This window comes from Pogonomyrmex barbatus, unplaced genomic scaffold (genome assembly GCF_055798465.1).
Source record: "Pogonomyrmex barbatus isolate J1 unplaced genomic scaffold, ASM5579846v1 scaffold2, whole genome shotgun sequence".
Taxonomy (NCBI): domain Eukaryota; kingdom Metazoa; phylum Arthropoda; class Insecta; order Hymenoptera; family Formicidae; genus Pogonomyrmex; species Pogonomyrmex barbatus.
In genome coordinates this window covers 16,870,631-16,892,902 of record NW_028297116.1, presented here as the reverse complement: position 1 = coordinate 16,892,902, position 22,272 = coordinate 16,870,631, and the positions used below count along the sequence as shown (strand labels likewise).

Sequence of the window (22,272 nt, the reverse complement as noted above, 5' to 3'; positions counted from 1 at the left end):
CCTCCGCTTTCTCTTGCCATTTCTCAACTTGTGAGTGTCGAGAAATATACAGTACACCTCTGGACATTCATCATTCGGGAAGTCGCCCCTAATCTAATTTACTTAATCGTTCTCGCGCCTCCTCCGATTATTCCCGAGGCTCCGAAGGGACAAAGTTAGATCAAACGACTTAGAGACTTGCGTCCGGAGACGCATATCGAACTAATTGAAAAATAGTACTCGCTACGATCGAACGTATCGGCATCATTTAAGATGCTTCGAATGTGTCGTATCACGATGCGCGTTCTGTACTCACTCGTTCGCGCCGGTAATTTTTCACCTATACACGCGATCAGATCGCTCCGACGCTTTCTGGTCGTTGTTATCAACTTCCGTATGGAGAGTTCCGTTTCACAACTTTTCAATCTGCGACGAAAATCGCGATAGGATCGCGGTACGACGACGCGTGCGGGATTGGGAACACGGCAAAGCGAGCCAATTTCTCTTGACCGTTGCGATATATTGCGAGGACAAAGCTGGCCCGAGAGAAGAATTTCGTCTGTAGGCGGAAACCAGAAGGTATCATTCACAGCGGAGGAGCCTCTCGTTTCTCTTGCGTCGTCGGTCAAAAAACATTCCCCACGGAGGAGCACGGCCAAACGTGGGCCATTATGCGCGCGAGGGAGTCGAGCTTTTTTTTGCGGGGAATGCCGACGGGCGCCGAGGGTGGGCCGCCGCCGTCACGTTGACGAAAGTCGCGCAGCTGGAAAACCCAAGGCGGGCACTTCGCGGCTGACGACGACGAAGAAGAGTGGCGACGAGAATCATCGCGCGAGAGAAACCGGGATGAAACCGAGAGGGACATTCGCGTGCTTTTAGGTATCTCTATATATTTTGCTTCCAACCTACACGTGTCGCCGCGTGTCTCGCCGCTGTTTCGGGCTCAACATTCTTGTGGCACAGCCGTCTCTCGCTGCCTCATGTCTCTCCTCGTCTCCCCTTCCGGATTTTTTTTTTTTTTTTTTTTTTAGTTTTCTTCTTGCGTATCATCGCATACGATGGCCTGCAAACAAACGCGTAATCCTCTCGTCACCAGCGCCCAGTCATCCGTTCGCTAGAATTCGAAATATATCTCCGTTTTCGAGACGGCGGAGCTACGGTTGGATTCCGCGGCGAAAAATACGGCGGACTCCTGAGCCTGCATCTGCTTTTGGCAATTGATATAAATCTTCGAATTACACGTAATTGAGCGTACTATTTATCGTGATACATTTTAATCCACGTGTCGATCTTGAGATGACGGGATTAAAGAAAAAAAAAAAAAAAAAAATAGAATTTTATGGAAACTCTCAACAACTGCGAAAGGATAGCAGTGTAATAACATAATGACAGTCCGTAAAGTGAAACGCTATTCTGAAGATATACATTCGCGAGAAGTGCGAAAATGTTAATGTAATATTTATACGACATTACGACGCTCTAAATGAATCCGTATCTACTCAGATGGGTCCATCCTCTCGCGTGATATAAATTATTATTCAACACAGCCGTTCTGCTTCGAAAAATTTAAGACGCATTTTACATTTCGCAAACGCGAATTTATTTTCTCTTCTTTTGTTTCTTTATACAATATTATGATAATACTAGTGACTAATTCAAACATCTTCACCCTGATAATCAGTTGGGGCTCGTACTCGGCGAGTTCAGTGCATTTTGCTGTTCTACGCGTGTACATATACGACTCACTGTGCTATAATTGTCGCTTCTACATTGTTGCGATCTTCATCCATTCTAACCGCCACACCGATGCGAATGGCACGCGCATTTGTTCGCGGCGATCAGCAGTTTCCTCTTAGGCTTCGGATAGACCAACGGGGACGGTTCACTACGTCGGTTCCCTCGGTAATTAGAAACGCGTTGGGAAGCCCAGCAGAGCCCGTACATCAGGCCAAAGTGGAAAGACCGATTAGCGCGACTCGCTGTCAAAACATCCACTTGCACCCAGCGACAAGGGGAGAGAACTTTGTGTTTCTCTCCCCTTTCCCCCTTTTCTCCCGTCTCCTCCTCGTCCTGCAGTGATGCAGTGAAGAGTACGTACTCCGAGAATCAGTCACCCGTGTGCACTCCCGGCAGTCCATCACTCCCGGGCCAGGGCGAATGTGCAGCAACGTGTACAACGGGTGCAACGGCAAAGGACGGATGCGACGTGAAAAGGGCGAGCGAGAACGCGGCGGCGGCGGCGACGGCGGTGGTGGCGGTGGCGACGCATAATATATCGGTTTAAAAGTATCATTTATTTAAACGGCGTTTACAACGGGGCTGTGCCGCGGGACGAAAAACACAGACCGCAGCCGCTGGAAATAATAACGGGGTTAGCAGGGTCCTCGACGAGAAGAGTAACGTCCCGTGCGCCCGGCACGCGGATGCAATTGAATCAATCATCCCTGAAAAAGTGCCACTGGATGCTTTCCACTCGGTAACTCGCTGTAAATTAACGGCGCCACATGAGTGCCGCTGCAGCGGTAACAGTCGTCATGAAGCGGGAAAACGCTACTCTTCGACGCGACGCGACGCGGGCTTTTTTTATGAGAGCTGCCGCTGACGATTATGAGAGAGATGTTCGGAGATGTCTCGTGCGCGCGCGCGCGCGCGTGTGCTCGATGGCTCGGATGTTACAGTACCGTTCGTAATTGCCCGGAATTACGGGATATCCTATCGACCGCAGGCATTACGGAACGAATTTAGGAGGAATGGTTGTTTCTCAACGGTTATTTAATGCGACATGTTAAAAATTACGAGTCACCGGCGAATAGAATAGGCACGTATAAGGAACTCTTTTTTTTTTTTTCATATTCCTTTCGATCGGACTTCAATTTTTATAGAAATTTAACTTATAGCCACGACCATTCAAGATTCTTAAAATTCGTTTCTCTCGACTCGCTCTGTGTCCAATCCGCGAGCAGAGACGAGATAAAGACGCGCGCAGGAATGCGGCGCGTAATTACGTGGCAAATCCAATTCCGATATCGAACTCTCTCACACTCTTTAAAATTGTCGCAGCGGCGACACATATGCTGCGAGAGAGAATATGAACGACCATGGATATCTCAGGATTTAAATGAACTCCAGTCGCCGACACTTTAATGCCTCACGTCTCACGGCCCACCCGCTCGTCGGGCGCTCTCCGTCTTGTCCTCCTCCCCGGTCGCCCGGCCGCGTCATCGCTGACATAATTGTACGCGGCGGTGATGCACTAAGGACGCACCCTTGTGACGTTGATTATATTCAAGCAGGAAACATGTATATCTCCGCCGTGAAACGCCGCTCTTTCGTAACGCGACGAGAGATCGTGGAGGATAGGAAGAGGGACGGAATTCGGAACCGTTAGTCCGTTAGCCGTTAAAGTCGAAGTCGTCCGTCATCCCGTGTGCCCGAAAACGTGTCTTCAAAGAGAGCATTATTATTTGTGATCCTACGCCGAGATCGAGGACGCTACATCCGTAATTTATCGAAGCGTGAATATGGGGAAATCTCCAAGAAAATCGTGTACGCGCAGAGAGAGAGAGAGAGAGAGAGAGAGAGAGAGAGAGAGAGAGAGAACGGAAACGCTTTCGTGTTGGTGTGTTGCAAAGCGCGTACCATCGCGTGGATTATTTTAGAATTCCAGAGAGGTGACAAGTCGCAAGTTACAAATCGGAAGTCTTCCTTGTGCGACATCGCGCGCCGTGATTTCATCAGCATATATATATATATATATATATATCTATATGACATATACACATATATACGTGGCTCTATTTTTAATTTCAATGCGATATCGTAAAGCCTTTACATCGTAACACGTATCACTAAATACAAGAAGAAGCATAGAGAAACATTTTGCATGTTGCTCTTCTCGTCGCAACATCATAAGAGATAAATCCGACGAGACGGCGTTCCACGTTTCGCCGGCGGCGAAATTGAACTCGTGAACGGAAACGACGACGACGAAGACGATGACGACGATGTCGATTCGTGGATAGCGGCGCAAGACATCACCGTTACGTCAAAGCGTATACCGGATAGAACCGCCGGCACGGCGGTAAAAAGAGGACGTGCCGACGCGAAGGAAAAGGGACGGGAGGGCGACGGGCGACGGTGGACGGGGGAAAACAAGAGAGCAAACGAAACTGTGGCGGACGGAGAGGAGCGCGGATTAACAATGGCGCAAATACTGGTACCGGCTGCAGAATGCCCGCGAGCGCATACGGCGCATAATTAATACCGTGGCCTGGGTACGGCGGAGAGATTCGTGGCATGAGGCGAGATCGGGTGAAACGAAGGAGGTTGGGTGAGGGGAGCGGCAGGAAGAACAGCGCGCGGTCTCTCTTGGTCGGTGGATCGTGGAAAGAAGGAAGGGATCCCCGTTGGTACCGGGGGAGGTTTGGGATGCCCACGGGGAGGAGATTTATGTAGCTCCTGATTGAATCGTTCTCACTCGATCGCACCGCTTGCTTTTTGCCTTCGAGAGAGAGAGAGAGAGATCTCCGCGTTCCGTCTCTCTCTCTCTCTCTCTCTTTCTCTCTCTCTCTCTCGCTCGCTCTTTCACATGCTTCTTTTTCTCTCTCGTGCTCTAGCACTGTGAATGCTCGCAAAACATTCATGGCATGGGTTATCCAAACCGTGAAGAATTAGCTTTCAACTGTATACGATTTTTAATTGTGTTTATATTTATATTTTCTTGAATAATATTTTTGATCTACGATACCATATACCTCGATCCAGAAGATTATTTTTTTCGATGCAAACATTAAGAAAAATATTTTATATACGTGAAAATATAACTTTGATGTTACGTGAATATTTTTCTGATAAAATTTCTATTTTTTTATGTCTTCCGCAACTTGTTAATGGCAAAAGCGTAATCAATTGTAATCAAAACATCTTGACTAACCATTGTTCCCTTAACATTTTTCCGTTTCCATCGCATGTTTAATACTCCGTGATAATCCCGGCACGGGTCTTGTTTCTTCGTTAAATAAACATCTCTTCATCATCATTGTGCGAGAGCCGAGTAGTCAAAAATCTTCTTCCACGAGGTAGCCGTCTCGTCGTATCGCGGAATAATTTAGCTCCCGAAGAATCGGTGTAATGGAAGAGCACGTTTTATGCTACCCGGGGCCGTCGTCGCAGGTAGCGTGTAATGTTCCTGCATCGTCGTTCGTCGTCGTCGTCGTCGTCGTCGTCGACGTCGGTAAATTTCTGAAACAGTGTCTCTCCTCTCCATTGTGATGCCACGCTCTCCCGCTTCGGGCAAGCTCCGTTAGCTAGCTAGGAGGCGGCGAACGGAAGCAAAACAAAAGACGCCGAAATGCGTTCATTATTTCGAGCTAATTGACGGTGCCTTTACCCTCGAGCCCTCGAGAGAGGGATCCAGTCAGCTTCTCTGGTAGCAGAAAGCAGGGAGCCAGTTCGGTGCTCTCGCAGAGAAGCGAGTCCTTAAACGCGGCGCTTGCCCCAGGCTTTCGGCCTCTTCCTCCTTTCGTCCTTCTCCTTCTTCTCTTTTAACCTATGATATCGCTCCGTCCAGTGGTATCTCCGGTAACGAGATTATTCTGTACGATCGTTCCCTTCAATTTGCATTCTTCGTACCGACCTCCTTCTTTACGAGCAAATAGATATCATTTGACAAGGAAATGTTATCGCACAGAGACACGGTACTAACATAGATCGTAATACAAATTGTAGATTTCAATAGACTTTATCCATGATGCGTAAGAGAACGCTGTAAGAAATAATCTAGATTATTTGAAGGAGACCTCAGACCTCAGCTAATCTCTCAAGATCTTTCAAAAGTGTCTCGCGGAAAAATGAGCCCTACTTCGCGTTCCAGGGAGGGAGACTTCATTCAGGACGCTCTGGCGGCCCGAGCGCGCATTCAACGGCAGCCGGACATGGGTGCACGGTATGCGTATACACGACACACGATAAGTATCGCGACACATGTCGGTGTAAGTACCGTGATCAATAAAGTCGCGAGAAGAAGGTTCGTCTCGCGGCACGGCTGGAAGTCAAGAAGTCGCTATTGAAGGTGCGTCCGCATCCTCATCCTTCTCGGCCAGATCGGCCCTCTCTTTCTCTCTCGAGCACCATACGTATAGACGAGTAGGTGCATCATACTCGTGTCCGGTAGCTCGGCCGTTTCTATATACGTTCGCACACACGCGCGCACACACGCGCGCACGCACGCACGCACGCACACGGGCATACATAAATTTGCGCGCGCGCACGACGTGTACACCGACCTATACATAATATTCCTGGCCGTAATACGGCGTGGGGCGCTACGTCGCGTCGTTGGTTCCACCGGACAACGCCACGTGATGGTAATGGCCGCGATAATTATTTAGATAGCGGAGGATATATGCTTCCTAGCGCAGCATGGGACCCCGGCCACGTCGTTTCCATGGTGCCCCCGTTGGTGTAAGCCGGGGACGTGCCCGCCCGAAGCGATGGAACGCACATATACCCACCGCCGTCGTCCATTGGAAATGATATCCTCTTTCCTCTTCGCTCGCTCTCATTATTTCCCCCCGCCCTCCGTCCGTTATACGAAGCTCGGTATAACGTTGAATCTCTCGTTTCTCAGAATGAAGTCGTTCGTCTTGGATCCACATGACGTCGCGGCGACCTCGAATTCGTGATAAGACACGTGCGGCTGCTAATAAAATAAGCTCAGATATAATCTAATCACGATTGACGGATGAGGGATAGAAATTTATAACTGGTAAATAGAATTTTGAATGGCGTTTGTTTGTGTTGCGATCGTCCGAGACCGAGTAAAGTTATCTCGGATCAAGTTAATTTTAATAGTTTTGAGTTGAATTGGTTGTAACATCTTTATTTCTCTGCGCGTCGTCTTCGAGAGATTGCTGGATTCATAAATTTCTGCCCAAACTGCATATTAATGCGCGATAAATTAGAGATAGATCTTCAGCATGGGAAAGGTTTTGTTGTGATATGCTAATATTGAGCGAGTAACGATTTAAAAGAGAGGCATCGGTAAATCAGATGGCTAATCGTTCTATTTATAGATCCCCTCTCAAAAGTCTAGATAGCTCGACTCTCCTCGGGGTACTTCCTCGTGCGGCTTCCCGACAGACTTTGGGGTGGATTAACTCGCTTCGCCGCTGTAGCGGGGCATTACTTCCACGCAGTGCACCTCCGGTCCATGCATCCTGGTTGAGAGTCCCCCGATTTTCGCATAAATCAGTCCTGGTTCCCCGTCTGTGCCCCTGCCCCGTTGCCGCCGGTAACCCTTTCTCCTTCTCAGTGTTCCACCCACGGAACAGAAAGGAAGGGAGAGAGAAAAACAGAGAGAGAGAGAGAGAGAGAGAGAAAGAGAGAGAAGGCTCGCGGAGAAACGAAGAACGAAGGAGCGCTATTTTATTGCCGGCTTAATAAATGGAGGCTCCTTTATTTGCTCGAACCAGCATCCGCTCGCAGTTTGCCAACCTGTTTGCTAACAACAAATTAATCGGGTGACGTATCCCGGCGAGTACTACCTATATATATTTATATATATATATATATATATACACACACACACACACACACACATACATACATGTATATATACATATATTTGTACATGTGCGCGTATATACGCGAATCCATCCCATCTCTTTCTCTGTGCCCGTCCTTTCTGTTCATCCTTCCTCCCCACACCATCTTCCACGCGGACGACGACGACAGACAAGAATAGGCAGCTCGACAGCGGTTCCTTCACCCCTTCGAACGAACCTGCAACCTGCTGCTCACTTAGTCGTTTCTCTTCCCTTTTTTCCAGTCCTATGGTCTATCTCCACGCCGTTTCCTCTCGATTTCTCCCCGTTCTTTCTCTGTCCTCGACGCGAAAGCTTCGTGCTCCTCGTAGGTATGCGCAGGTATGCGTTACCCGCGGTGCGTCCGGCCGATACGTACGTACACATAAGCCAATCTGTAATTCATAACGCGAACGCTCCTCGAGTTCTTGCTGCCCACACGCTGAGAAAGGGAGGGAATGGGAGACGAAGAGGAACGACAGACGAATCCGACGTCCCGTGTCATTCCGCGGGTATAAAACTTGACCTGGCCAATGTCGGCGCTCTTGAAGCCGGACGTGTCTCTTATTAAATATTATTCTCCGAATAAAAATGTTTCCAAATCCTCTTTAAATACGCGTATGTCGTTGCACGTATTTTTTTCTCTACAGAACAAGATAGATATATATATAATAATAATGTCAACGACCAATGCAAAGCCCTTGCATCTTGTTGGCTGATCAATAATTGAATCGAGTGTTTCTCGAATTGTTTTAATATGAAAAAAGGAGAGAAAGGTGAGAAGTGTTAAATTTTTAAATATTTTAATTACAATCAACATATAATAATCAACATATAATGTAGGATGAAGTCAAGATCAAAATCGTCTTATTGCGAGAAAGAGGGAGGGCTTTCCGACGCCAGCATCCGAGGATTACATCAGCTGTGGCGGACAGCTTGCGTAATAAATGATTTCCCTAATTCCCTTTTCGTTGGAGCATTCGCATAATGGTCGTTATCGTCCTCGACCCACCCAGTAGCGCTAACATTTGGGGATTACCATATTTACAAGTTACTCTCGCGTGAAAGTCTTGCGTTATAACGCGCAGACTCCTGCGAGAACGATATGAATTGAATCGCCGATGGAAAAATATATTCTGCAAAATTGGGATCAACACGATATCCTTCTATCCCAGGCTCGAGAAACGCGTGAGAGGAAACCATCGATGGCCGACGAATAACGACAAGTTACTGACGTTTCGATACATTTCTATCGGGAGTAATAAAGCGCCTCGCTCTTTTTACGCTGATTCTCGTCGGAAAGCCATTACGCGCCGGTCCAGCTTCTTTCCGACTGCATCGATGCATCACCTAGACGATCGCCTCGATGCAACTTTTTCTCCCGCAGCGCGGAAGTTTTTCCCTTCGCTCGCTCCGTCTCCTCGTCGATCGCCGAACACCGGTCAGGAGGGATCCCGGTAGAAGAACGAGATCCGGAGTTGAGAGAGAGAGAGAGAGAGAGAGAGAGAGAGAGAGAGAGAGAGAGAGAGAGAGAGAGAGAGAGAGATGTCTTTCTTCATCCCCGGATCGAAGCCGTGCGGATTTTCGACGCCAATGACGCCCGGGGGATTTCGAATTCCATCGCGAGATGCCGATGCACGTGTTTACGTAAGAGAATCTCAGCACAAGAAAAGGTTTCGACCGCGTCCAGTTCGTCGTGTCTTCCTTTCTTCTCTCTCTCTCTCTCTCTCTCTCTCTCTCTCTCTCTTTCTCAGCCTCTTTCTCTCTATACCGAAACGAGGTATATGCGTTGCACCTGTCGGTGCAATCCGAACTCGGCAAGGAGAGCAATTGTTTGTCGCTAACGTTGTCGTCGTCGTCATCATCGTCGTCGTCGTCGTCGTCGTCGTCATTGTTGTCTCTTCGTCGTTGTCGTCGCCGTTGTTGCGTTTGGCGATGATCGCGGTGGCTACTGGAGTATCGGGCAGGCTCGGTCATGCGTCGCAACTATAATTTGAAATAATTTATAAATCCTATTCAATTCAAATTAAGGCTCCACTCTGTCGGATGAATAAAAGATGCGCCATACCGCTCGCGCTCGCTAGCTCGCTAGCTCGCTCGCTTACGCTCGGCAAGAGAGGAAGACGGAGCGGAGCGGAGCGAAGAGCAATAGTGTATGCGGGCAAATGGTGTCCCGTTATGCTCGCTCGTGGTGAATTACGCCATCGGGACGAATTGCCTCGAATTCCTCTAGAGATTATGATTCGCGATATTCGCTAATCTAACGACTGACGGGTTCAAAGGTATAGATGTCTTCGCAAATTGCAAATCTGCGAAAATAGGAAACATTTTTATTTCATTAATAAAATTAAATTTTATATATTTTCTGTAATTTTTTTCTCTTTTTGTTTTGGTATTCTCTTCTCTCTTCTCTGATATTCTCTTCAAGCTGAAACTATCCATTATGTGGAAAATTAGAAACCGGAGAAAGATAATTTTTGAAGCAGCATCTCTAGCGCGAATATTCGCGGATTAATCCACAAGTATCGCCATCTCACTCGGACCTTGCCCTCCGGGGCTTTGCCGTCATATTTTATCACGAAAAATCCGACGGCTGGTGCGAGCTGTCCCTTTTCCCGTTGTTATCCGGTGGCGCCAAGAGCCACGGAGGGACGGGGAATAGTCGCAGGGCATTATAAAGCATTACAACGAGCGCTGTTAACGCGCCGTGTCCAATCCGCGCGCGACTCTCGAAAATAAAATACAAAATGACGCGACAACGCTTCGGCGAGGCTCTCTGTCAAATCCATCGGCGGCATTCCAAATCTATCTGCGCTTGTACTCCTTCTCTCCCTCTCTTCTGTTCTCGACACTCGCATTGGTAGCACGGTTTTCCCGTACCGAGCGCAAAGCAATCGCTCGATGTCACTTTTTTCGTTCAATCTCTCACCGGGGCGAGATTAATGGTCTCTAGATTTATATAATAACAATTCATATTTTTGTGAATATTTAGAAATTATAAATATTTCACTTTCATTATTAATAACTAAAGATAATTTAAGATACATCCCCATTCTTACGTGAGAAAAAGATAATTATATTGTTTTACGCCATCGGATATATTTCACGACTTTATTAATCGTTCAATCATATAATTACGTCCGTAATAACTGCTGTTTCGATCTTACAAACTGTTATTTTACGGCAGTAAAAGGAATTTACGACGAAAATCGATGAAATTCAATTTCCTCCTGAGAAAGTTCTTTTATTTCAATCCTCATTCGAGAAAGAAATCGCAACATGCGCATACACGCAATATCTGTTCCCGAGCGACCGAAAGAAAGTCAGCACGCCAAACTGGCAATTAGCTCGAGAATAAACGAGAGAGAGAGAGAGAGAGAGAGAGAGAGAGAGAGAGAGAGAGAGAGAGAGAGAGAGAGAGACAGAGGGAGATTTTTCTCTCGCGATGCGCGAGAGAACGATTTAACGGAGGAAATTCCCGTGAGGAGGAGGGCGGAAGGAGGGATGACTAAAATCAATTTGTTCGTATCTGCGATGAACCGTCACTTCGCGGAGATTGCGTTTTCACCCCGGGACATAGGGAACGTCGGCGCGACTTTCAATTCGTCTCTTTCCGCCCTGTCGTCCCACCAGCTCGCGCGCACGCACGTAACGGATATATGTTCGCGGGCTTCTTGTTTCCCGTCTCACCGCGTCCTGGCGAGGACGACCCGCTCGAATTGCAAATCAAATAGAATGCGCCCCGCTGCAACGGCGGTTACATTGCACGGACGACATTCGCGCGGAATATATGCATCCTAGTCTGATATATATATATATATATATATATGCTTTTCTTTCGTCATAGAAAGAGAGAGAGGGAAAGGCTTATCCTTCCTTAAATAAAAAACAAGAAGGGATTGTCAACATATATCAACTGTGGAGAATAAAACTGAGAGTCTCAAATTTAATATCTCGTATTAAGCAGATTTCTCGTATATTTCTATTTCTTTTTCCATAGTATCGGCTACCTCTTGAAATACTGACAGTTGGGAGCAACTGCTGCCCCTGACATTATAAAGCATTACAACGAGCATTAATCCATCGCTTTCAAAGCTACTTGATGAGACCTAATCACATTGACGTGATGAATTTCACCAGTTCACTCTTCTCTTTTTTTTTTTCTCCCCTCGTCGCAGGGAGCCTCGACGATCCGCGCAGAACTTTTCGCGAGCGGGCAAAAAAAATAGTCGTCCCGCAGTTGGCAGTGGTGTTTCACGAGCCGGAGTTCGTTCCCATGAAAGCGGCCCATCGTGTTGCTCGGCAGAGCCAATCGAGAGTTTATCAAGCGCACTCGGGCGCGCACCGCGGAATATTCGCCGGTCAATTTCGTTTTCCTCCCCTCCCTGTTTAATCATGGCCCAGGCCCCCGGTCGACGAGCGGCGGCATCGGGGGGATGGCTCACTCCCGGCTGTTCGCACAGAGGGGTACGGTGGTGTGCGACGGCATACGAGGAGGGGTTGCTGGGGGGCGGCGGCAATAGCCCCGCTCGGGCCGTCATTTGTCAGGGGCTGTCGCGCCACGAGCGTGTTTCTGTTCCAGCGGTGCAGATAGCGGCCCATCCATAGGCCGTTCATCTTTATTCCTTTATATATAGAGGCCCTATTCCCCGGCCTCTGCCCTCCCTCCCCTCGCTCTCTCGCGTCTCCCCGTCCCACCCCACACGCCCTACACGATTCCCTCGAACTCATTTAATTACAACAAACAATTTATTAGGTCCATCCGGGACCCGCCCACGGGTATAAAATGGTGGGGAAGGATAGAAGGAGGGAATAGGTCAAGGGGTGGGCCAGGCGCCACTCGTTCGCTCGCAGAATGCTGGAGAAAAGCAAAATTATTCCATCAGGGGTTGACTACCGTGCTCCGCCGGCTGTCATTCTGAGCTTCTGGGTCAAACCGTGCTGTAATTTAACAAGCAAAGTGCGGCTATGTAATTCGCCGATGTGGTGACCCACATGATACTATTTCCCTTTATAATTTCCTTTCCCATTTCGATAAGATAAACTTTTTCTCCGAAAGAGAAAAAAAAACCGCTACAGAAAATAAGAGAAATAGTGGTATATTTAAGGGAAACTCATTCGAGATGGTCTTATTGAAAATGAATGCTGATTAAACAGATATGAAGATATGACGCCACATTTCAGACGAGAGCGTGAGATTCGGAAACAGAAGTAGTCTCTCACCGAACTCGACGGATCGGTTACACCAGAAATCCAGTCCGCTTAGAAAGTGAAGAGCCGATAGAGATCGGCGCACCATTGTAACGAACCATCGGCGTAATTGAAGCCGCAATTACATCTCCGCCACTTGTTAATCCGTTTTTACTCACATAAATTCAAAATAGGATTCTAATAAAGAAACCGGCGTTCTCGCATACCGCGGCTAATGCAATTCCGTGGAAAGTCACGAGTTTTCCACGCGCGCCGTGATTACGTTTCTCCTGCGAAAGTGAGATCTGACATTCGAGCGAGGAGCGCGACTATCCGCATCGAATCTAGAAAAATTGATGAAAATCATTTGGGAAAGAAAGGAAAGGGAAAACGGTTTTCGTCATTTTATTTATATTCTCGCTCACTGCGCAAGGCTGCGCAATTGATAATCGTCGTGATGCATCTCCGCAGCTTTGTAACTTTCGCACGATAATTTACCTGGGTGCGGCTTTCCAAGACCGTGTGGGTGTCCGACTTCGCCTCGATGACCTTTGACCGCTCCCTCTTTTGTGGCCTGCCCCCTTCGTCTGCCGCGAAGGAATATCCATCCGCGCGCACAAAGAGTTGTCTCGCGCTTCGCTATCTCCTTCGCTGCACCTTTGCCGTTGATAAGATTTGCCACCCAAAACGCTCGTTCGTCATCCTGTAAACGACTCGCGACGCGGCATGCGGGGTCACTTCTTTATTGCCACTACCTTTCGGATAGCGCGAACGACGATGTGATCTATTGTTTCCGAGACCGGGCCTCAACTCGTTTTCCCGACTTCCGCGAGCGATTCGTCACTCTAGTTTTATTAATGGTTGTCGCCGGTTATCTTAATAGCCAGCCAAGAACCGGCTTCAGCCGCGCGACGACGATCCTTCCCGAAAAAAAAAAAACGGACCTATCGCGATCGACCATCGCGCTCGAGATTGCCTGTCGAGATGGTCTACTTCGCGCTAATGTTCATTGTTTAGCGACAGTAACGTCCGTAAATTGAGTAACATCCTATTGGAAGCGTAATCAGAATTTTTGAATTATGAACTGCACGCTTCGAGACAATTCTAGTCTTCATCTGATCTCAAAAATCTCAAATCTCAAAAATTTCAAAAAAGAAAAAAAAAAAGAATTTCTTGTACTACTATTTGTAAAGAGAGAGAAAGAGAAGAATAGTCTTCTGTTTATATTCCGTAAAAGCTTCCTCTTCTCTGGTTATACCGAAGCTTCGTATATGATCGCAATCGCGATCGTAGAGCAGCCGGAGGTGACGGAGCTTACGACGATATCTTACGCCGTGACGACATACATTCCCTACCGAAATATTACGCATCTGCTTGCCTGCGCGATGGCCGTCGGTACAACGCGATTCCGTACTCTTCGTTTCATATATGAAAAGGAATCCCTTCTCGCCGAGGGGGCCCGACCGACGGCTTAGCTGAGAATGGCCACGGCGATGTCTTGCCGAAGGATAGGAGCGGAAGCCCGGAGAGAAAGAGACGATTTCGCGCCGTCAAGGAGATCGTAAAGACCTTCCACCTCCGTTCTTGCGAGTAGCTTCACTCGCTCGCACGTCATAAACCATCTCTACGAGTCTCTCGTCTACGTGTTCGAATACGATCTGATATTATTACCGCCGTTGTATTATATAATATATGGCCTTTTATACACGCCGTAGGCAGGTTTGTGCAGGTTGTCTGGAAAATTTGATAGAAATGAAGTCGCCGGAGAAGAGAGTTAAGGAGAATCGCCGCTCGCTCGTACCATCGCACTCGTGAATGAAAAAAGGATACATCGACGAAATTTTTTTTTTTTTTTAATTGATGAGCGATCCAATAAAAATACCGTGCTCGTTATTTTATAACAGCAAACTTGTCAATAATCAAATGAATAAATTGCTTCTGTGCCAAATTAGAAAAGGTATTTTTTTTAAGCAGCTGAAGATGTAATTAAAATGTGTATGTAGCAAAAATAAATTTACGAGGGAAGTAATATTTTGCGGTGATTCGTGAAATCAATAATTATCGAATGTAAATAAAGGGAAACAAGCTTGACGAAGAGTAAGTCATTTGTATCGCGCGTTGACTTGCACATTTTCAGACACAACGTCGCGCAATTTCATTTCATCAAGATAGCTCTCGCCGACGCAAACAAAGTGCTTCCAACACGAAGTAATTAATTACGGTGATCTGATTGCACGCGATTAATCCTGCCGACTTTCGAGCGGATCATTAATTAAGGGTGAATGAATGTCCCGGGGTATGTAGGCACTACCGAGGACACGCTCATTTATTTGGAATAATTTAGTTTAAATGAGTAAACCGTCTGTATGTATATGTGTGTACGTGTGTGTGTGTGCGTGCGTGCGTATGCGTGTATGTAAGTAATACGTGCGCGTGCGTCCAAAGTTCAGGGCCGGTATCGTGGCTGGACATTCGATTTGCATCCGAGATATGATCGATCGTTCTATTCATTCGCCAAGCAATTATTACTTAGCGATATTTATACTCAATTTACATATTATTCTCTCACGATTACGATACACGGCCACTTACATTCGTCGAGAGTAGAGCTTTTAATTATTTCGAAGTAGCACCTGCCATGACTCGAAATAGCTTCAAGAGCCTAGAATTCCAAGACAAAATGGATAGCGTATTTTTTTTCTTCACCAAGCTTGTCAGTTAACTCTTACTCTCTTCCGTCTCTTTCTCCTTCCTTCTCCTTCTTCGGAGAAATTCCTGTACTTTGTACGTAAACAGCGGAGGAATGTAATTATTATTCGGTACAGCACGAGCAGGTTTTCTCTGGTCTCGTAACTCTCCGTGCTTGCGCGTCACGGCGCGGCTCTCTCGTTAAGCTTTTTATTTATACAGCTCATTGTGTCTCTCTTGTGTCTCTCTCTCTCTCTCTCTCTCTCTCTCTCTCTCTCTCTCTTCTAGCCTGTTACATGGCTTTTCTCGCCGGGTTTCTTTTCTCCCGCATCCGTGGCTTTCCACCTCCGCAAATCCAATTACTCCGTGCTACTTGCCGAAGAAAGAGTGCGACGGAGACGTTGCGAAGCTCACGCCTCTCCTTCCTTACGTTGTATCGCACTGGTTCTACCTCCGAGCTTTCTTCCAAGTCCGCGTTTATATTCACGAGCTTTGCAAACCGAGGTGAAACGTCTCTTAAAATGCAGCAGCGTTAGGCGGATGTTTTAATTTGTTTGCGCCGCGTCGAGCTGAGCCGCGTGACCGCAGCACTCTGTTGCGCATAAAAAGCTCGTGCGCGATTCACCACCCAATCTCTCCGAGAAATTCCTACTTTGTTATTTAATTATACGATCACGACTTCCGGTGTATTCACATTTTGATTATGAAAGAAAGGAGGAGGAGGAAGAAAACACTCTCTCAGGAACGCGCTCTCGCGTGATTTCGCCGTTCCCCACACCTGGCAACCTTTGTCCATAAGATCAAGCGTTGGATCAAGTTTAATAACATGATCCAAGGAGCGGCAGCGATCGGTACATTAAGGTCAGATGGGTCGAGGTATATAAAGATAATAGCTCGCCACCGAGCGACCGACCGACCGACCAACCAACCGACCGATCGACAATAGATTTTTGATAGATCGAGGTACATTGAAAAGTAAAGCTTGCGGATTGGCATAGCGAGCTCAGGCTCAGGCTAAATATCATTCACAGCTCAGATATAATTGAACACTTTACTCCTAGATTTTATAAAATAATCCCCAGAAAAATTCCCAGAAAATTGTCGCGATATCAAAGTTACGATAAAAATAAATTTGTCACTTTGTGTAAAAATGATTTATCAAAAAAATAGTTTTTTTCGAGAAAGAGAATTTTGATAATATTATCATCATCATATGACGTTTCATAAGACATTTCAGATCCATCGCAAAGAGCACGTCGCAGTGGGGTGATGCCTTAATGATGAGATCTAAGGCGCGCGTTGCGGCGATCTGCGATCGACTCGCTCTCGCACACACTTCGCGGCGGGGTCAGGCGGGTCGCGGCGCGTAAAAATAATAATCAATCGAACGACCGGTAAGTGAGAGCGCGCGGCAATTACGCGGTGGCGGCGGTGCCCTGTGCTGCGGTTTGCCCCGGCCCCCGGCCGCAGGCAAGAGCTGAGGACGGAGAGTGGAGAGAACTTCCTTCTACCGCCTTTAATTCGCCTCCATCTCCTCCGTGCCATCCCCCTCCCTCCCCGCCCTCCCTTCGCGCGCTCTATCATAACGTAACAACGCGAGACTCCCTCGCTTTATTATTAAAAGTTAAAATTCCGGTGGGAGCCGGAGCGATCTTGCGGCGAACCTCTCTACAGGCATCCTCATCCTCCCATCCTCCTCTCTCTCGTCTCTCCCGCTCTTTCTCTTTTCCCCCCTCTTCCCGACTCGCTCGATTTACGTTCTTCTGTTCTTTTTTTTTTTTTTCTGTAAACTCGTACAAACGTTTATTGGCGCGATACTCCGTGTTCATAACGGCCGCTGGTAGCAATCGCGTATAACTGCATGTATATCCTGCGTTCGCGCAGGAGCATCCCCATAGATAATCGTATTACCGTACTATCTTGTACCCGCCTCGAGACGTCGGGAGAATCGAGATTTGAAACACGCGGCCTTTGCCTTCCGCCTTTTAGCCGCGAACGACGAGTCGCGCTCTCGAAAGTTTTCTCGCGGTCGGTGGAAACGCGCTGGCGCGTTTCTTCTCACTCGTTTATCATAATTCGACATGAATAGCACGTGTTGCCTCAAATTAGAGAGGGGAGAGAGGGAGGGGGGATTAGAGAATTACACAAGCCATTCGGGTATTTAATTAAACCAAAATTTACCGTTTACCATTGACTTTCATTGCCGGGGATTTCACCGAACCGCGGTGATCGCATCGACGAGCGCATCGGTCTCGATACGGAGTCGATACACCGTCGATTTTGCCTGCGATTCGACAACGAGTTTTTCTCGCCGAATCACTTGACAACCGGTACTGTCGAAAGGTGGTAAAACTGTCCACCGAAGAGTAAAGAGAGCGGAACGCGCGAGAATGGCGATGCATGTGTGCACATCGTGTGAATTACGCGACGCGTCGCGTCGAATTGCCATTTACTCGCAGACTGATTGAAATGCGTTCGCAACACCGACGTCGCTGTGTTTCCAAACGAAACCGGAGTTGTCCGCAAAATTTCCCGCCAACGAAGAAGTATCAATGCAAGAGAATATAGTAAAATTAAAAAGGAAAACGAATAGCGATATATACGTACATGGGTATGTCATATCTGAAGGGAGGAGGATTTAGGGGATTCACTTTCTCGAAATTAAAAAAAAAAACTCACAGCAAAGTTGAAGTTATGATTTATAAAAACTAATATTTTCCTCGTTCAAAATTAAGAAATTCTAAGCTCTAAGATATTTAAAAAAGCAATTTATTAACGCAACTTGTTTATGTGTTAATAGAATTGATAAAACTTCCCCGTTCTTCTAGAACCTGGAAAAAAAACCTGGATACATAACATATATATTACTTTGATGAATGCAATTCTTTTTCAAGTATCAATTTATAAATAATGTCGGAAACAATATAATTTGCGTTAAGAGAAAAAACAAAATTGAGAAGAAATAATTAAAAAGAATTATTATAGAGTGTTTTTAGAGAAAAATTGATATAAAGAATATCTATAGAGTCATTTTTATTTCATGATTACGTTAATATAACCAGATGAAAGGAGTAAATTTGAAATTTCTCGCGTTCCATATTTTGATGGAATCTCGTTTGCGCGGAGAGTAAAACTGTTCGGGGAATGTCGGGGAATGAGGTAGGATATTTTTGCTCGCGACATCTTTCTTTTTTTTTTTTTTTTTCTTACGGTTAACGATTCGGTAAACCCTTTTGCGACGAACGGCCGGGCATGATCCGACGAACAGCGGTTCGCGCGATTACGTATTATGCTAAACACGCGAAAATGGCTTTTTAAATGGGACATCTACATTTATGTAGCCAACGTAGCCGCCGTCCACGTAGCCGCCGCGCAGTCCCGCGAACGCTCGATCGCTCGGTAAAACGGCAAGAGCGACGGGCGAATTAAATGTAATTTTCGTCCCATCGAGGCATGCATAACAAATTGACGAACGTCTTTATACTTAGAAACTCCGTGCGACGTTATGCACGTAGCACGGGGGCAGGACGCTATTTCGTCGCGCGGTCGATTTACAATCCGATTATTATGCCTGCATAATGTTCACTGTCCTCCCTCTTCCCCTGCCCCCCTTCCCCCCCTCCCGCGTGTAAGCACGTACTCAACTGCGTATAATACGATCGACGAGAGCGGTGCGAGCGGAATTTCTAAGCGAATGCAATTTAAAAAGGAGCAATAAAGCGGAAACCGGGCTACCGGGAGGAGTAGCGTTGCCGCCGCCGTTGCCGCCGCCGTTGCTACGCTCGATCCTTAAAATTGAAAATTAAACGTTTCGTAGCGCACTGTGAATTTTGAGTAGCCTGTCTAACCCGTGGCTTCACGCTTTTTCTGTTTCAGGATCCGACTTCCGTGAGTATAGGTCATTAAGTTACCAGCCAAATGCTACAAAGTAATGGGTTCGGGCCGGGAGAGAAAAGCCGAGCCGATGGTCGGCAATTAATTGCGGGGCGCCGGTTCCTTCGTGGGCACGAGAGCTCGCAGGGCGCGTTTTGCGAACGGCGAGAAGTTTTGCCCGTATCAGCGTGCATGCAGTTTGCACTTGCGTTAATCGTTGAAAAATGATCGCGCGAAGATGCAAGACGCGAAGCGTTGTTAAACTAGTAGCAATAATTCGCGAGTCGAGAAACTGTGCGGCAAAACTTCTCCCATCGTTACATTAATGGCATGTGTTTTTGTTACATATTTCCGATGGAATCGTCGTTTAATCTTCACGGACAAAACATCATTGTGTACCACATTCAGGGCGTAAGTATTCTACTTGATTTGTTTCTTCTTTTTCTAATCGAATATACATGTTGTGCCGAAGTTAACATGATTATCATTCAATATTTATTGACGTAAATTGTTTTGAGGTACACGTCGAATAATAATACCTCGCCGTAATTTACGCGCAAGCACATCGTTGCATCGAGAAGTTACCCATAGATCTGAGGTTTCTTCCAACCAACGATTCCATTATTATTCCATCTCTGCCAGCGGTAATGAATGAGGAACGGTCGAGAATAGTGTCTAATTAGTTGAAATAATAACAATGTTTGTAACGTGAAATAAGTACAGATTATACGCTAACTGTACAAATTATTGAATACTTCCACCTGCCCGTATCGTGCAGCATTGACTATACGAAAGGAGTTTCACAAGTGAGATACGCTTGAGAGAGATACAAATTACGATCTTTATTTTAATTTTCCAAATATATATATATATAATTTTCCAAATATATATATAAATAACAAACCATTATAATGCCTTATTTTCTGCTATTTCTTTTTATTACGGAAAGGGAGAGCATAGCGAACGGTAATACGGTCGTTCCGATAAATCGAAGGAAAGTGAAGAGGGCCTGCGAACCCTCTGGGTCCCAATACGAAATACCGGGACGGATAACTGACGTCTCTATAGCAGTAAAACCGAGACTGTGGCATTCGTGTCCCGATTGGGGGTCTCCAGACGTCGTCGGGGACGTTCAACGCCGCGGGGGACCATTGTCTCAGGAGAATCCCAAGGCCACGACGAGGGGCCAACCGTGGTTTGACACACCCAGGGGGGGTCGTAGCACCCCGTTGCGCCCCTCACGAAATTAATAACTGAAATTCGAGTGTTCCTACTCGGAACTAGAAGTTATCGCGCGAGTGTACCCGGTTCTCGAGTCTTCCATCGCGGGTTTCAAGACGGCGATTCGAGTGTCGCACACCCACACGTGTCGCACACGTGTATGTCGAAAACAAACGTCGGTTAAGTGACTTATAATAAAGTCGGGCGAGATTTGCGGTGTTATTGAAACTTAGTTAGAAAGGGACGCATGCAATCTTGCAGTCTCACGGTTGTTCCCGCTCCTGAACCTTCAGATTCGATCGCCGTAAACGAAGCAACGTTTGAAGATCCTCTCGCCGAGGAAAGACCGCCTCGAAATTTATTAGGGGATTCTCGAAGCTTGACGAAACCCGACCGACAATTTCCACCGGCCGTTCGAAAATAAACCGAGAGGCAGGTATCGCTCCGCCTCGCATTCCACGGCGATCTCAAATTTCCACAACGGCCACCGCCTTTTTCGCCGTCGCGAGCGGTGCTATAAGCGGGCAATTAAAAGCGTGCAGCGGGGACATTTATGCTCGCACTAACTGCCCGTTAAGACGTGGAACCACCTAACCGTGGAAGGTGTAATTGGTCGGCAGGCTGAACCTGCAGCTCATAAAAGCACAGCGGGCGTGCTTCGTCGTCCTGCAGTTTTCCTAGCTCGACATTTTACAAATTGCACTTTTCGTTGGATTCATTGTTTAATGCCGATTTCACTTCCGTAAAAGTTTGGCAATGACCATTTCCTAATAAATCAAACGGGCGAAAGTGTAGCGAATTTTATATTATACATAATAGTCGATGGCAATTGTGGCAGATAGAAAAGGACAAGTTGGAAGAGATTTAAAGAAAAATTTATTTTAAAATTATATATATATATATATATATATATATATATATAAAAAAAAAGAAAGTTCTCACCGTCGTTAGACCTCGCAAGATGGCTGGAGAAAATGGAAAACAAATCGTAAACAAATGTACAAGTATATACCGGAACACTGCACTGCCGATCCTCAAGCTTAACATTCTCATCAAACGTATAATGGGCTGCACGGTTAGATAAGTCTGGAAGCAAGAACATCTGGACGTTAAAAAAGAAAAATGAGTTGTTATTGTTGCGGTTATTAATATAGATCTACCGGCAGATAATGTAATTGTGCTACAACGTAGTCAGCAAGTATAATTTTAATTGCGATAAAGCGTCATTACGGCAGCCTTGTTCCCTCTTCGAGCCCACCCATCGTTCTGAGTGTAACAAAGAAACACTAGGAATCTAATATGCCGTGTCAAGATAAAATGTTTCCATTTGTTCTGACAGACCGATGTGAATAACAGGAAATACATAAAAAGAACCGTTTTCGGTCTTACGAGTACGAACGTACGTGATTAGTCGCGTGATCGTTTTCTTTTTCCTCGCGGCCTGAAAATATATCGTTCTATTAGCGCGACGTTTATCGCGTTGTAAAAAAGAATTCTTTATTTTACTATAAAAGTGTGTTACGTTCTTTTTATGATCGCGATCACGAGATATAGACCGGACGTAACAATGTTATTAGCATAGATCTAACATAGGGATAGTGTAATTGTGCTACAATGTAACCAGTCAGTCAATCGTAATACAATATACAGAGTGCTTAAGAAATACGCACTTTGCATTAGGCGGGAAGGGAGAGGCACAGGGTAGAATTTGTCTCGATAGAGCGCACGCAGCACATTA

At 46.4% G+C, this 22,272-nt stretch overlaps 1 protein-coding gene across 2 annotated transcripts in view; it reads left to right on the top strand.

Moving 5' to 3' along the window:
• sowah (ankyrin repeat domain family member sosondowah) overlaps window positions 1-21,436 on the top strand; it is a 66,003-nt gene extending 44,567 nt beyond the window's left edge. Inside the window, exons 7-8 of one of the 2 annotated variants that reach the window (XM_089076886.1) lie at window positions 19,317-19,328; window positions 19,722-21,436. In XM_089076886.1, the coding sequence (XP_088933012.1) occupies window positions 19,317-19,328; window positions 19,722-19,820 (111 nt within the window). In that variant the 3' untranslated portion in view covers window positions 19,821-21,436. Of the gene's footprint in view, window positions 1-16,668; window positions 16,726-19,316; window positions 19,329-19,721 lie in introns of those variants that run through there. The other variant, XM_089076887.1, reaches the window with a different exon arrangement.
• Window positions 21,437-22,272: the final 836 nt, after the last annotated feature.